Below are 12,759 nucleotides of genomic sequence, written 5' to 3'. Positions count from 1 at the left end.
CTGCTGAACTTGTGTTCTTCGTCACGTACCAAAAAATAAAAGGAAGAGGTAATTCGATTTCGAGATTCTCCTCTCTCTGATGAAGTTTCCGTTTTGTTTTTTTTTTTTGCGTTTTTTTCATCAGATAAATGTGTGGTTCTCATGAGAATGATCTGTGAGAGAAATCTTCATTTTAGGGCAGAATCAGGGTCATAAGACAGCAGATTTTTGTTCGATTCCTACTGATGGTAAGCGTGATGGAATGAGATCTGAAATCTATCGGGTTTGTTTAATCGTATGGATAATGCCGTCCTTAAGCATAATGGCCTTGTGTTCTTAAGTTGGAAATCTCGTGAAATGCGTCTGAGTCTTTTTTTTGTTTGTTTAACAGGTTTCTCGGCTTGATTATGATATCCTTTTGATTGGTTAAAATTCGGTGCGTATGCAAAATTATTGGGTTTGCATTTGCAAAAGTTCGATCTTTGCTTGTGGGTTTAACCTTTTTTTTTTTAAAAAAAAATCTCTGTTAGGTTCTGCATTTTGATGGATGCAGATTTGTCTGAATGGTCAGCTTAATGATGAGTGATTACTCGTTCTATCTTTGTCTATGAGCGTTTGATTGAACATGTTTTCTAAGTTGAACTTAAGATTAGACAACATCTTGATCAATCTGATCCTCTGCAAGTGATTGCTAATTGCAATATGTTCTCTGTTAGATTCTCTGCAAATAAGAACAGTTGCTTCAGAAACATAGGGAGTGAAGGTTTAATCGAATTTTAGAAACCTTAAGCCGACAAAACTCAATGCTGTCAATCATTTACATATTTGGCTTGTCATTCGGATGTTATGCAGGCATAAATGCACGTGGAAAAAGATTGAATATGAGCTCCTCGGCGAATGGATTAACAAGGGATCAGTATTTCCTGTTAAATTTCATCATGAGTAACTACTTGGGGCCGGATCTTTATTCCGAAAACCCGAGATGTTCGGCGTCTCATAGGTTAGCGAGAATTATGCCGCCTTACACTTTGAAGCACCTCGGATCTTCGTTTCTCAGTGTTTCGCAGCTAGAGAGCTTGTACTATTATGTACTGAGATATGCCGAGTCTAACCTCATTGTTGAGGTAGACACGTTTTATACGTATCTGAAGGGTGATCTGGCCGGGGGGTTTCGACAGTTCACGTCTTTTTTCCCGTTGAACGTTCATGAACATAAAAGGTACTCCTTTGCTCATGAGATTGTGAAGGGGATTGTTCTTATTGATGACCCCGCAGTATCGTGCATAAGCAAGGAAGATCTCAAAAGATTCAGATGTTTATCACGGTTGAATGACGTGAAAATAGACAGAGTGTTGTCGTTGTCTTATCGACGTGGGCAGGATGGAAGCTGGGGAGAAGAGCAGAATCTCTCAAGAAACAAGGAATTGACGATATCTGACCAAAACCCTTATTCATCTGCCGAGCTTCAAGAAAGCTGCAATGGCAGAAACTTAGAAACGGGTGGAGGCAACGCTGCTTGTGGAACCCGTAGAACCTCGGAAAGGTTTCTGGAGACATACAAGAGGAGACGACGGAACAGGGCTTCACCAAAGGCTGCAACTTCCGCAAAAGAGAACGGGAACGTACCGATCGAAAGAGACAAGACAGATCAGCCTGTCATTCCACCGGATGAACCCATTTCAGATGCATCGATCAGATTGATTGGAACCGCGACTAAAGGAATTCTCGGGCCAACGGTTGGCGTCGTTGACATCGGCATCAATAAAGTCGCTTATTTTTTCCGGGTTTCCTTACCGGGTCTCTGCAAAGATCACTGTATGATTCAGCTCTACCCTCCATTGATCTACATCTTTACTCATCCATGATCCATCATTCAACTGCCCCATATGAAAAATGCAAATCTCATATCTTTTGCATATACTTCTTAGCAGCATGATCAAACCGGGAATGTGAAGTACATGAATGATTTCTGTTTGTGCAGGTGAATTCAGTTGCGAGGTCGAATCGGATGGGAAGGTTATCCTCCAGGGCTCGATGGGTGGCGGGATAACGATCAAGAAACAGTCTCGGGTTTTCGAGATAAAGATGAGGCAGCTATGCCCGCCGGGACCGTTCACTCTGTCGTTCACTCTTCCCGGACCAGTTGATCCTCGGCTCTTGTCTCTTAACTTCCGATCAGACGGTATCTTTGAGGCTGTCATCATCAGACACGAACCTTGAACTAACTAACCAGTTGGTTCCGACAAGTCAGGAACTCATGGTCTCATGTGATAAAAATCAATGCATTAAAGACTAACGGAAGTGATTAAAACACAATGATCTATCTCTGTCCTAGTTTTTGCATTGCCATAGTTTAAGTGTCTTGTTTGTTTTGTCTACGATTGGATTCCTTAACACAAAAAGATGATAAACCATTAGAGATTAGACCCAATAAATGTGATTTTCCCCTTTGAGATTATTATTTTGTTTTTTAATCTCACAAGCAATAAAATGAATACACAAATAGATTGTCTCCAGTCGATATACACAAATCTCACGAACACTCTTGGATCTTCACACCGTCATCGCCTTGGATCTCTTCAAGTGTCACACTAGAGGCATTTTCCTGACAACACAACCATAATAACACATATTCAAAGCCATATATATATATATATATATATATATATATATATATTAAAGATATGAACAAGTAGCGTATATTACCTCAGAAACAATGCATTCGACATGGACGACGAATCCGCAGTCGTCGCATGCGTAGCAAGGATGCTGAGAGTCTCTGGATTCTTCGCAGGCATCGCAATAGTATCCTCCGTAGTCGACGTAATTCTTGAGAGAGAGGAGATGCATATGCTGTTCGTGTTTGGCGGCGCTTGGTAGCCATTTTGCTTTACAAAGACATCCGAGGTGGAAATAGAGACTACACTTGATGCATCGGTAGTAGGAATTCTTCACTTCTTGTCCGCAGCAGGCGCAACTAAGAATCAAGTAACTATCCCCACCTTTAGAAGGTCTGATGTGAACATAATAGAACAGGTGGGGATGACCTCCACGCCTCAAGAGACGAGCCAAAGAAGTTCCGCACTCAATGTGGTAATAAAATAGACCGTTTTCTGAATTCACAGTTTTATAGCCGAAGTACGATGCTATTCTGTCTCCACATGCAAAACATTTTGGTAGGTAAGGAATGCTCCATGAATAAGTATCACCGAGATGGAGACGATGATGAGGAGGAATGGGATGTCCCTCAACCGAGCTCGGCCATTCCATACACGCTTTGTGGAAACTGCAATCCCAAACACACCGTTTGCAAACGTATGATAGGCCGAGGAGGAGTTCTCCGCACATTTTGCATCTTCTCTCCCGGTATGACCCAAAATTGGCAAGGGTCAGCTTGTGTTGTTGGTGGAGAGCGTGTTCGAGAGTCTTTCCGCCGTGTTTGTCGTAGAATGTCTGTCCAGCTTTACTTAGGAATGCACATTTGATATCTATGACGAAATCGCATGATCGACAGTAGAAATTAAACCCTTTTGAAGCATCTCCGCAGACATCGCATACGAAAATGTTTTTCAACGGCCGTCTAACGAGACGGAGCTTATGAAGGGGATGAAAAGGATGGTCGACTAAGGTCTGAGGTAACTCTCCACATTCCTTATGAACCCAGAAAGCATGACAGTCATCACATGCGTAGGCTTGGTCGTTTATTTGGAGATTACACATCTCGCAAAGTTTATTACTCGCGTCTTGCAATCTCAATGGATGGTCATGAATCTCCTTTTTCATCTGCTTAATGAGATTAACAATGTCAGTGGATACAAAATCCCTCGATTATGATTTTTGCAAATATCGGAGGATACGACGCAAAACCGAAATGAATGAAAAAGAAGAATTCATGCGGTCGACTCTAAATAAACCTGGTATTAAGACGATGTTGTTGTTGTGTACTATAATGTATAATATGGAAGTTTTTCATACCTTTTTAATACTTGGATAATTGGAATCATGCGTTCCCTTGTTTTGATTGTCATCTTCTCGCCACAAGGATGATGAATATTGTTCCAATCCATCTTTCTATATGATAAAAAAAAAATCCAAAAATACGACAATTGATAAATTGAGCACCTAAATTTTGCATTTCTATTTGTCAAAAAAAAAAAAACCAAGCTTTTACCCAATAAAAAGTAAGGTCTTGAATAGAAGAGACTTTTGAAGTTTTTAAAATTTGAAAACCAAAAAAAAAATGATAAGCAAGTTTATATAAAATTAGTTTTCCTAAAAACGTGAAAAATCACTTTCATAAAAAAAAATCAACTAAAAACTAAAAACTCTTTTTTCTTTTTTATTTACAAAAAATAAAAAACGCAAAATAAAAACTATTACCATTCAAGTATTAAATGTATCATTAGTGTTTTTTTAGACGGCTCAAATCCATATTCTATTCAATAAAACACCAATGTATTTTTATGCTTTTAAACCGATTACTAATTAGAGTACCTAATTTTGTTTTTCGAGCCATTTAAAGTAAAATAAAATTTCATTACATTTAAAATAATTATAATCCTTTTCATGTAATTAATTTAAATAATAATATAATCCTTTTCACGGGCGGAAAACATAATAGTAATTACAAAGAATGGGAACAAAGGAACTAACCGGAGATAGAACGCATTCGATGTGGGCATAGAACTCGCAGTGTTTACATCCGTAAATAGGAATGGCGGTTGCTCCCTTGATCATCCCCTCACACACGTCACATGAATACTCGCTCCATAGAGATCCACGAACAGATACACCCGAAAGCCTAAGTTTGTGTTCATGACGCTCGTGTTTCCACTCTCTCGGAGCAGAAACACACTTCACGTGAAAATATTCATTGCACTCCATACACCTCAGACCGTGATTCAAGACTGGTTGTTCACAGACGCGACATCGATATCTAGAGTAGATGAGTCGAACGCTCGCAAGACTATGTTCATGAGATCCAAACTTTATCGATCGGAGCGTTGAAGTCACACATTGAAAATGCAATGCAAACTCGCATTCACTGCAATCATAAGTCATTTCGTTTCCGAACGGCTTGAGATTCCGCCTGCAAGCCTTGCACTGCAAGTACTTATAGTCAAGGTTCATGAGATCAGGACGAGCGAGAGTGTGATGGGAGTGCAAAGGATAGCGCATGACTCGAGGTATGCCGATGCATGACTCATGTATGAAGTTGTTGCATCTACGTTCAAGACAAGCGTAACCAGTACCCCACATCGAGAGCTCGCATATGTTGCATTCGTAAAGAACATTTTCTACGTGAAGACCATACTCTCTAAACCTACATCTCACAAGTCGGTGCATATCGCTCCAATGGGAGAATTCCTCGTTATTTTCCCACCCGAGCGGAATCTTGCTCGTTATCGATATGCCACACTCAACACACATGCTAAACTCACATTCGTCACATCTATAATGCCCCCGGGGATAGGATATATAATGGCACCCTTTGCATATTAAAAAATACAACCCATTATAATTAGGAGAAGGTTCAATCCCATAAAACAACTTTGGAGTTAACATTAGCCGCAGAACGTGACCCTGATGATGATTGTGGGAAATTTGTTGGGGGATCTTGAAGCAATCTCCACATAAGTTTGCATCGCATTCTATGCAACGATATACTGCGGATTTGGGCAAAATACAAAACTCGCAGTATCTTCTGTGTGGGCTCTGTAATAGTTTTGTCTGATGACCATGACTCGAAATGAATGTCTGAGCCATCTCTCGAGAGGGGAGACACAATCGAAAAAACCAAACGAGGTTTGGTTGTTTTTTTGGTATATGGATGTAAATAATCAGACAAATGAGACTCGAAGACAATAAAGAGGCTTTAAATAACATTAGATAAGTTCTTTCTTGCAGCTTGGTTCATGAATTGATTCTCTAATTCCTTTTTCATCACAAAAAGTCGTATGATATTTCTATAAACATTAAACTATATTCCATATATCTAATAGATTAGTTTATTATTAAAACTAAATACAAATTAATGATTATTCATTTGGAGATTCAAGTCTGCACATGGCACGGTGCATACAATTAACACCCACTTTTTTAAAAAAACGATTAATGAATATGAAATAAGAGCTAAAAATCGATGAATATCATAAAATTTAGCAACCGAGATTCAAACAAGAAAAGCATAAAGTAGATGCTAAGAAATTAAAAAAGGGGCAAGTTTCGAAAAACGAAATTGCTATTGAGGGGCAAATAATGCCATAAGGTAAGGGCCAAAGTAACGAATATCGATCAATTTAGTTATTGAAATTTATGTTATCATATGCAGATTCTAAATATTTATATGGTATGGTCGAATTTAGCAATGAAAATATTTTAAAGATATCTCTCAATATAAATTCTTTTTATTAATGCTATTTGTAAAATTATCCGTTTCTTACTCACCATGATCATCATATATTCTATGTTTGTGCCTTCCTTGCAAGCTTTTCATCTTGGACTCTCTTAAAAGTCGCTATCACAATAGGCCCATTTTAGGCCCATTGGGCCCAAGACATCTAAAGCAAAGCCCACATATGCAAAGCCCAAAAAAGTAATTTTTTCTTTTCTTTTATCATCATTATGCGAGAGAGGAATACAGATATCTGAGAATGTGGCTGACAATGCGAGAGATAAAATTTTTAAAAAATATTTAAACAAATCCTTATAATATTTTCATAAATATTGATCAAATTAGGCATTTTATTAAAGAAAAATTATATCCACGAATTTCTAAGAAAAATACAAAGTAGACTGGTCACAAAATCTCACAGATGTTATGATATCGTTTTATATCCTATCCTCTTAAGAAATGAAGGCGAATTTATATTTTAAGACATTTAATTTAGTTTCAAATTTCATTTGTATTTATTATATTGTGTGTTTGTGTACAATTTTATTATATTATTATAAAAATTTGCGAAAAATATAAGAGCAATCCTATATTATATCCAATATTAAATGAGTCTCGAACCTAGTGCTATAAAATAAGAACTAAGCTACATGAATGACGACGAGTATGCAAAAAAAAAAAAAAAAAAATCAGAAATAGGGTTCCCTAAGCTATATAATATACGTATTAAATAAAAATATAAAAATATAAACAACCAAGACGTGTTTGGTCTGCCGGCTTCGATCCACTCCCCTCCTCTTGTCCTTTTCTTGTCACTTCCTCTACGTTATTCATCTCCACACGTGTGCCTTCTCTCTCTACATATCCATACACAATTATATTATATACACATACATAATGTATGCGTATATATGTGTGTGGATGCCCTAATATTGTTGTAGTGACAACAAAAAATGCATTAATATGCAAACTGAAGAGTTGGTATAGATGGTTCATCATCTTTGTCTCTTAACCAGAGATCAGGGTTCGAACCCTATCTTGGAAATAAAACTATTCTTTGAATTAGTTTTTTACCGTTTTGTGCACTGATTCAGAGACGAATAGAGATTAGTCTGAATATACAAGATTTAAAGATCTCGGTTCATAGTTGAACGTCATTCAAGACCACCTTGTGGTATAACAAAAAAAATGCATTAATATGCCTTTAATTCTAACAAAGTCGGGTGATTATTTCATCTCGTGTTTGCTTTATATAGTATACGCTAATGTTTTTTTTGGGTATAATTATAACGGTAAATGTCTGGGACCAAGCATTCAAATAATGCGTTCGTGAGTGAATTAATCGAAGTCGAACCATCATTTCAATAGTGTCTTAATATTCAAGCAAACAATAAAAACATATATATATATATATATATATATATATATATATATGGAGAGATACGCACTCCTATGCAATATGTTATGTAAGATTTTTAGATGTGTAAAATACTAAAATATGAAAAATCATAGTAGTTGATCTTATTGTTCTTGGAATCTATATATTAGAGTTCAATTTTCAAGAACGTAACAATTTTTATAATTGTGTGTGTGTGTACATATATGTATAATATCCAATGAATTTTTTCTTAAACTATTGTTATATGTTGATCACGGCCGGATACGCATAAAATTAACCCGAAGACAACTACATCACAACAAAATCCTTGTAAATTATAATTTCTCGTCGTTAAATTTTTGTTTATCGTATTTCATATAATTGTATTCTTTTTCTTTTTCGCTTTTCTCGGGATAAATAATGAAACTATATACTATAATGCGTGGGAGAAATAATTGGTCCTCCAATTCTTTCCCATATTAATTAATGATACCTCATCCGTCCCAAATTCTTCAATCCTCTCGCATTAATTGCCACACTGTACGGAGATGTCATTTTCGATATATATTTCGTCTAATAAATAATACTTTTAATATTTATTTTTCTGCAAACTGCGATATTGTGTTTTTGTTTCTGTATTTTCCTAAATGTGTACCATTTTATTACATAAAAAGACCACTGAATAACAAATTCTAAAAGAAATATATTATAACGACAAATATACACCACAAACATTATAAATTTAACCAAAAATTTTATAAAGTTTTTTTATAGGATATTTTTTATCTGATTATAATCCAATTAATAAAAAGATTTAACAAAAAACAAGGAGGAGAGAGAGAGAGATTGCTTGTGAAGGAATGGAATTATTGAGAGGTCGTTCTCTAAGAGATCGGGTCGGTGCTGTTTCGTACGTCTTTTTTTTTTTTGTGATCGTACCATTTCTCTTTTTTACAATTCTATATTCCTATCATACCCAAAAAACGAAGTTAAATCTGACCCATTAATTTTTTTTTACTTTAATTTGTTACTATATTTATTTTTTTCAATATATATATATATATATATATAACGATGAAAATAAATTATTAAATGATATTCAGTATGAATGAAAAAAAAACATGATAAATTAACAATCGACTGATTAAAAATATGGAAGATGTCTACTAGTGGTAAACTAGACCGAAGAAAAGTTAGATTCTCGAAATTTACGATAATAAAACTATAGAATACGAGATATTTTATAAATTTGTTTGTACATTAAATTCAAAATAATATATCTATATATAATTAATCCAGAAAATTTTATTATTCAATCTTAATTATACAATAAAAATAAAATATTAATTTAGTTTTATTACAAGCATAAATAAATCAATATTAATTTTATATAAATTAGTTTTTATAATTACAAATAATTTTCCTTTTTGGAAGTTTGATTTTTGGTAATTAACGTGGGGCAATGGCTATTTCCATTTACAATGATATTTTTATTTACAACGAGGCATTCTAAACGAACTTTAAACTTTGTACATTCAGACTAATCTCGTTCTTCTTTAGGTTAATATTTTTGTTTTCAAAATTATAAGAAAAACGGTCAAAAATAAATCCGATTCCAGTATAGCATAAATAATAATAACCGCAGAAATAATTATTTTAAATGAAACTTACAACCATAAAAAATATTTATTGAACATTTTCATATTTAACCGATTAAATCAAGCATAAACTAAAAATATAAATATAAATTAACAATAATTAAAAATAAACCAATGCTTGTAATACTTGTCTCCCAACGAGAGGAACAGCATTTAGTGGACGTTTCCACGTGGGTAACGCAGAAAAAATAAATAATTTTTTAATATAAAAAACACAGAAAAAGATCATCAGGGCTAGATGGCTAGACTCCTGGGAAATATAATTTCAATTAATCTTACAAATTTTCAATAACATTTATAATTTGTAGGCTTATGTAAGCCTATGCAAGTACAGCAGGTGATAAATTATTGGATGAACAATTGCGATTATTTATTATTTAAAAAAACAAATAGTCATTGTACATTGAAATGAAAAAAAAAAATACTGAATGCAATCAGTAAGTACGTATATACATATATACATGCATACATATATAGGGGTCTCGTCTAGTATAAAAAGGAGTAACCAATGTACAATGATGTAAAACAAATATTTTTGTATTTTGTATCTTTTATATATAAAATTTACCATTACAAAAAAAAAAAAGAGTAACCGGTGAAACCAAAGGTCTGAAATACGGCAATTACTGACGCCAATATACACACACACACATATATATATATTCTTTTGAATTATACAAAATTTTATTGGATTGATTCATTTCTTTTTTTTTTATTATGAAAGATTGATTCATTTCAATTATGGGAATTCAAACCAAAACAGTTTATTTCTTATATACAATTATTGAAATATTAGAAAACAGTGTTTTTCGTATATAAATAATAATTACGAATAGAAAATAAGTGAATAGGGAGAGGGTCCAAAGGGTAGGCCTCCTGCAGACCTATAAATACATAGTCGTTGAAGGGGAAAAAGAAAGACTTGGGAGATTTACCATAAGATCGCGTGGGCAGTTAATTTTATTTAATACAGATTTTACTGTGCGACTCTTCCTTTTTCCCTTTATTTTATTTCGTATCTTATTTGTTATAGTAACTGTAAGGTCCATTATTACATTTACCTGATCCACCATCTTTCATTCTATACATACTCCACACGTGCGACCGCCGACATCTGCAGTTAATTACTCCTCTAAATTTATTTATTATTTTTGTTAGACAAATATTATTTGTGAATATAATATAGTTTGGAAAGATAATAACAGTTTAATAAGGCTACACGTGGAGTTTAGAAATATTAGTTTAGATAATTTAAAGTTAACTTTTGTGAGTTAAAGAGGTTTGATTTATGAAATTAAAAAAAAAAAACAAAGAAGTTCCATGGTAATCTTTTTAGAAAACCGAATATCTCCAAATTGAACCGAATCCAAAATTAAAAAATCAAAAACCGAATATAATAAACTGATTGATATGTATTTTTATTTTTTTCTAGAATCGAATAACCCGAATCAATCAAATACCATATCGAGCTCGAACCGGATACCAAAACACAACAATAGAACATAGAATGTGATGGCTGAATGTAAAAAAAAATAAAACATATGCCTCCATTACTGCCTTTTTCATTTTCCTTCTAAAAAAAAAGGAAAAAGAAAAGAAAGGGACTCGTGAGAGCTCCCCAGGTGCGGGCAAATAGGGAAACGCTTCTGCTTCCTCCTGAATTTCACAGCCTTATTATCAATGCCCTCAAAACCTCAAACACTCAAAATACACACACCTATACATACGCATATACACTTCGAATCACGTGCTCACTTGCATCTTTCCTCATATAATATAAATACAACACCTTGCATGTACATGGGTTATCACCAAAAAAAAAAAAAGTTGTATAAGCCATAATCATATTATAGATGGAGATAATGATGACGATGATGTTGGGAGTGGAAGATGTGATGAGTGAACTGGCCGGAGAGGAAGGGAGAGAAAGAGGTTTGCCGCCGGGATTTAGGTTTCATCCGACGGACGAGGAGCTCGTGAGCTTCTACTTGGCTTCAAAGGTCTTCAATGGCGGCCTCTTTGGCTTTCACTTTCCTGAGGTCGATCTCAATCGCTGCGAGCCCTGGGAACTTCCAGGTTCTTCTTCTTCTTCTTTCAAATGGGTGTTTTCTTTTCTCAAAAGGGTTGTATTTTCTTTGAGAAAATCAGAATCTTGGATCATTTAGAGGCATAACCCACTGTATTGGTACAATATTATCTTTAGTTGTGAATTTTTAACTCGGTAATTTAATTTCAGTTGTTTAGGGTTTCTTTTTCTTTTGTAAAACATTAAGGGTTCTAGCTATATATTTTTTTTTATAATCAGTAAATTTATCGAATTTTGACCTAATTATATTTTTCAGAGGATCGGAAAATCGAGATGAATGACATTTTTCAAGTGGAGAGTCGAATTTGGGTTGGAAAGTAACGCTAGTTATCAAGGAGAGAACCATATAAATAGTTCTTGCATATTATACGTTTTTTTCCTTTTTTTTTTTGGTGGTTGGTGGGCATTATGTGAAGAAATGGCGAAGATGGGGGAGAAAGAGTGGTACTTTTTCAGCCTAAGGGACAGGAAGTATCCGACGGGGCTGAGGACGAACAGAGCAACCGCCGCCGGCTACTGGAAAGCCACCGGAAAAGACAAGGAGATCTCCGGCGGAGGAGGAGCTCCGGCGGCGACGGAGCTGATGGGTATGAAGAAGACCCTGGTGTTCTACAAAGGGAGGGCTCCACGTGGCATCAAGACCAAGTGGGTCATGCACGAGTATCGTCTCGAATCTCATCACATCTCCCTCCGCCACTCGTGCAAGGTATATATATATACACACATACATATATATACACAGACACAATCTTGGAAATGGTCGGAAAACATTAGATTTTTGAATCATATGACGGAGAAAGTGACAAACATTCGGATGTGTGGTACGAACATGACCTCTTTTGTGCTTAGGCTCGATTAAAATTCTAATGTCTAAAATCCCAAGGAAAACATATTTTTTTTAAAGTTAACAATCCTCTGCGCACTTTAAAATTCAAACGTTGAGTTATATTTGCTATTTACAAATAAGGTTTGGTTTTTTTTATTTTAATTAATATTAGTAAGTTTTTTTTATAGCATTTAAACCATAAAATTCAAAGGGGGTTTATAAATTGGGATTTCAGTCTAAAAGTTCTTTTTTGGTAGACAAAAAATGCCCTGAAATCATTAATTTTCGTTGTCGTTTTGTGAGTTGACTTTTATTACGAGTGAGCGCTTGCTTTAACTGCGAAGTTTTGCCTTTTCCCTCTCGTTATTATGAATTTTAATTATTATTATTATTATTATGGTGTATAATATATTGTTTGGTTAAATGGGGGGGGGGGGG

At 34.8% G+C, this 12,759-nt stretch overlaps 3 protein-coding genes across 7 annotated transcripts in view; 2 read left to right on the top strand and 1 right to left on the bottom strand.

Annotated features, from left to right (window-relative positions):
- Window positions 1-6: 6 nt before the first annotated feature.
- On the top strand, window positions 7-2,357 carry LOC104812004 (increased DNA methylation 3). 5 transcript variants are annotated; one of them, XM_010538925.2, is made up of 5 exons: window positions 30-48; window positions 177-227; window positions 371-415; window positions 832-1,794; window positions 1,961-2,357. In XM_010538925.2, the coding sequence occupies exons 4-5, from the start codon at window positions 861-863 to the stop codon at window positions 2,197-2,199; spliced, it is 1,173 nt and encodes a 390-aa protein (XP_010537227.1). In that variant the 5' UTR covers window positions 30-48; window positions 177-227; window positions 371-415; window positions 832-860; the 3' UTR covers window positions 2,200-2,357. The 5 variants fall into 5 exon arrangements, with proteins under 5 accessions (XP_010537229.1, XP_010537230.1, XP_010537227.1 ...); XM_010538928.2 differs by lacking the exon at window positions 177-227 and having other exon boundaries at window positions 12-48; XM_010538923.1 differs by lacking the exon at window positions 30-48 and having other exon boundaries at window positions 62-227.
- Window positions 2,358-2,490: 133 nt separating this feature from the next.
- On the bottom strand, window positions 2,491-5,795 carry LOC104812003. Its single transcript, XM_010538922.2, has 4 exons — window positions 4,633-5,795; window positions 3,955-4,050; window positions 2,686-3,762; window positions 2,491-2,584 (listed from the first exon to the last, which is right to left on the bottom strand). The coding sequence occupies exons 1-4, from the start codon at window positions 5,743-5,745 to the stop codon at window positions 2,513-2,515; spliced, it is 2,358 nt and encodes a 785-aa protein (XP_010537224.1). The 5' UTR covers window positions 5,746-5,795; the 3' UTR covers window positions 2,491-2,512.
- A 5,273-nt stretch (window positions 5,796-11,068) lies between these two features.
- Window positions 11,069-12,759, top strand: part of LOC104812002 (protein CUP-SHAPED COTYLEDON 3) — a 3,274-nt gene continuing 1,583 nt past the window's right edge. Inside the window, exons 1-2 of the mRNA XM_010538921.2 lie at window positions 11,069-11,485; window positions 11,912-12,201. Of these exons, the coding sequence (XP_010537223.1) occupies window positions 11,263-11,485; window positions 11,912-12,201 (513 nt within the window). The 5' untranslated portion in view covers window positions 11,069-11,262. The remainder of the gene's footprint in view (window positions 11,486-11,911; window positions 12,202-12,759) is intronic.

Source organism: Tarenaya hassleriana, unplaced genomic scaffold, assembly GCF_000463585.1.
Source record: "Tarenaya hassleriana unplaced genomic scaffold, ASM46358v1 Cleome2, whole genome shotgun sequence".
NCBI lineage: Eukaryota > Viridiplantae > Streptophyta > Magnoliopsida > Brassicales > Cleomaceae > Tarenaya > Tarenaya hassleriana.
The sequence above is the reverse complement of the archived record's forward strand: the minus strand, read 5'-3'. Positions and strand labels throughout refer to the sequence as shown.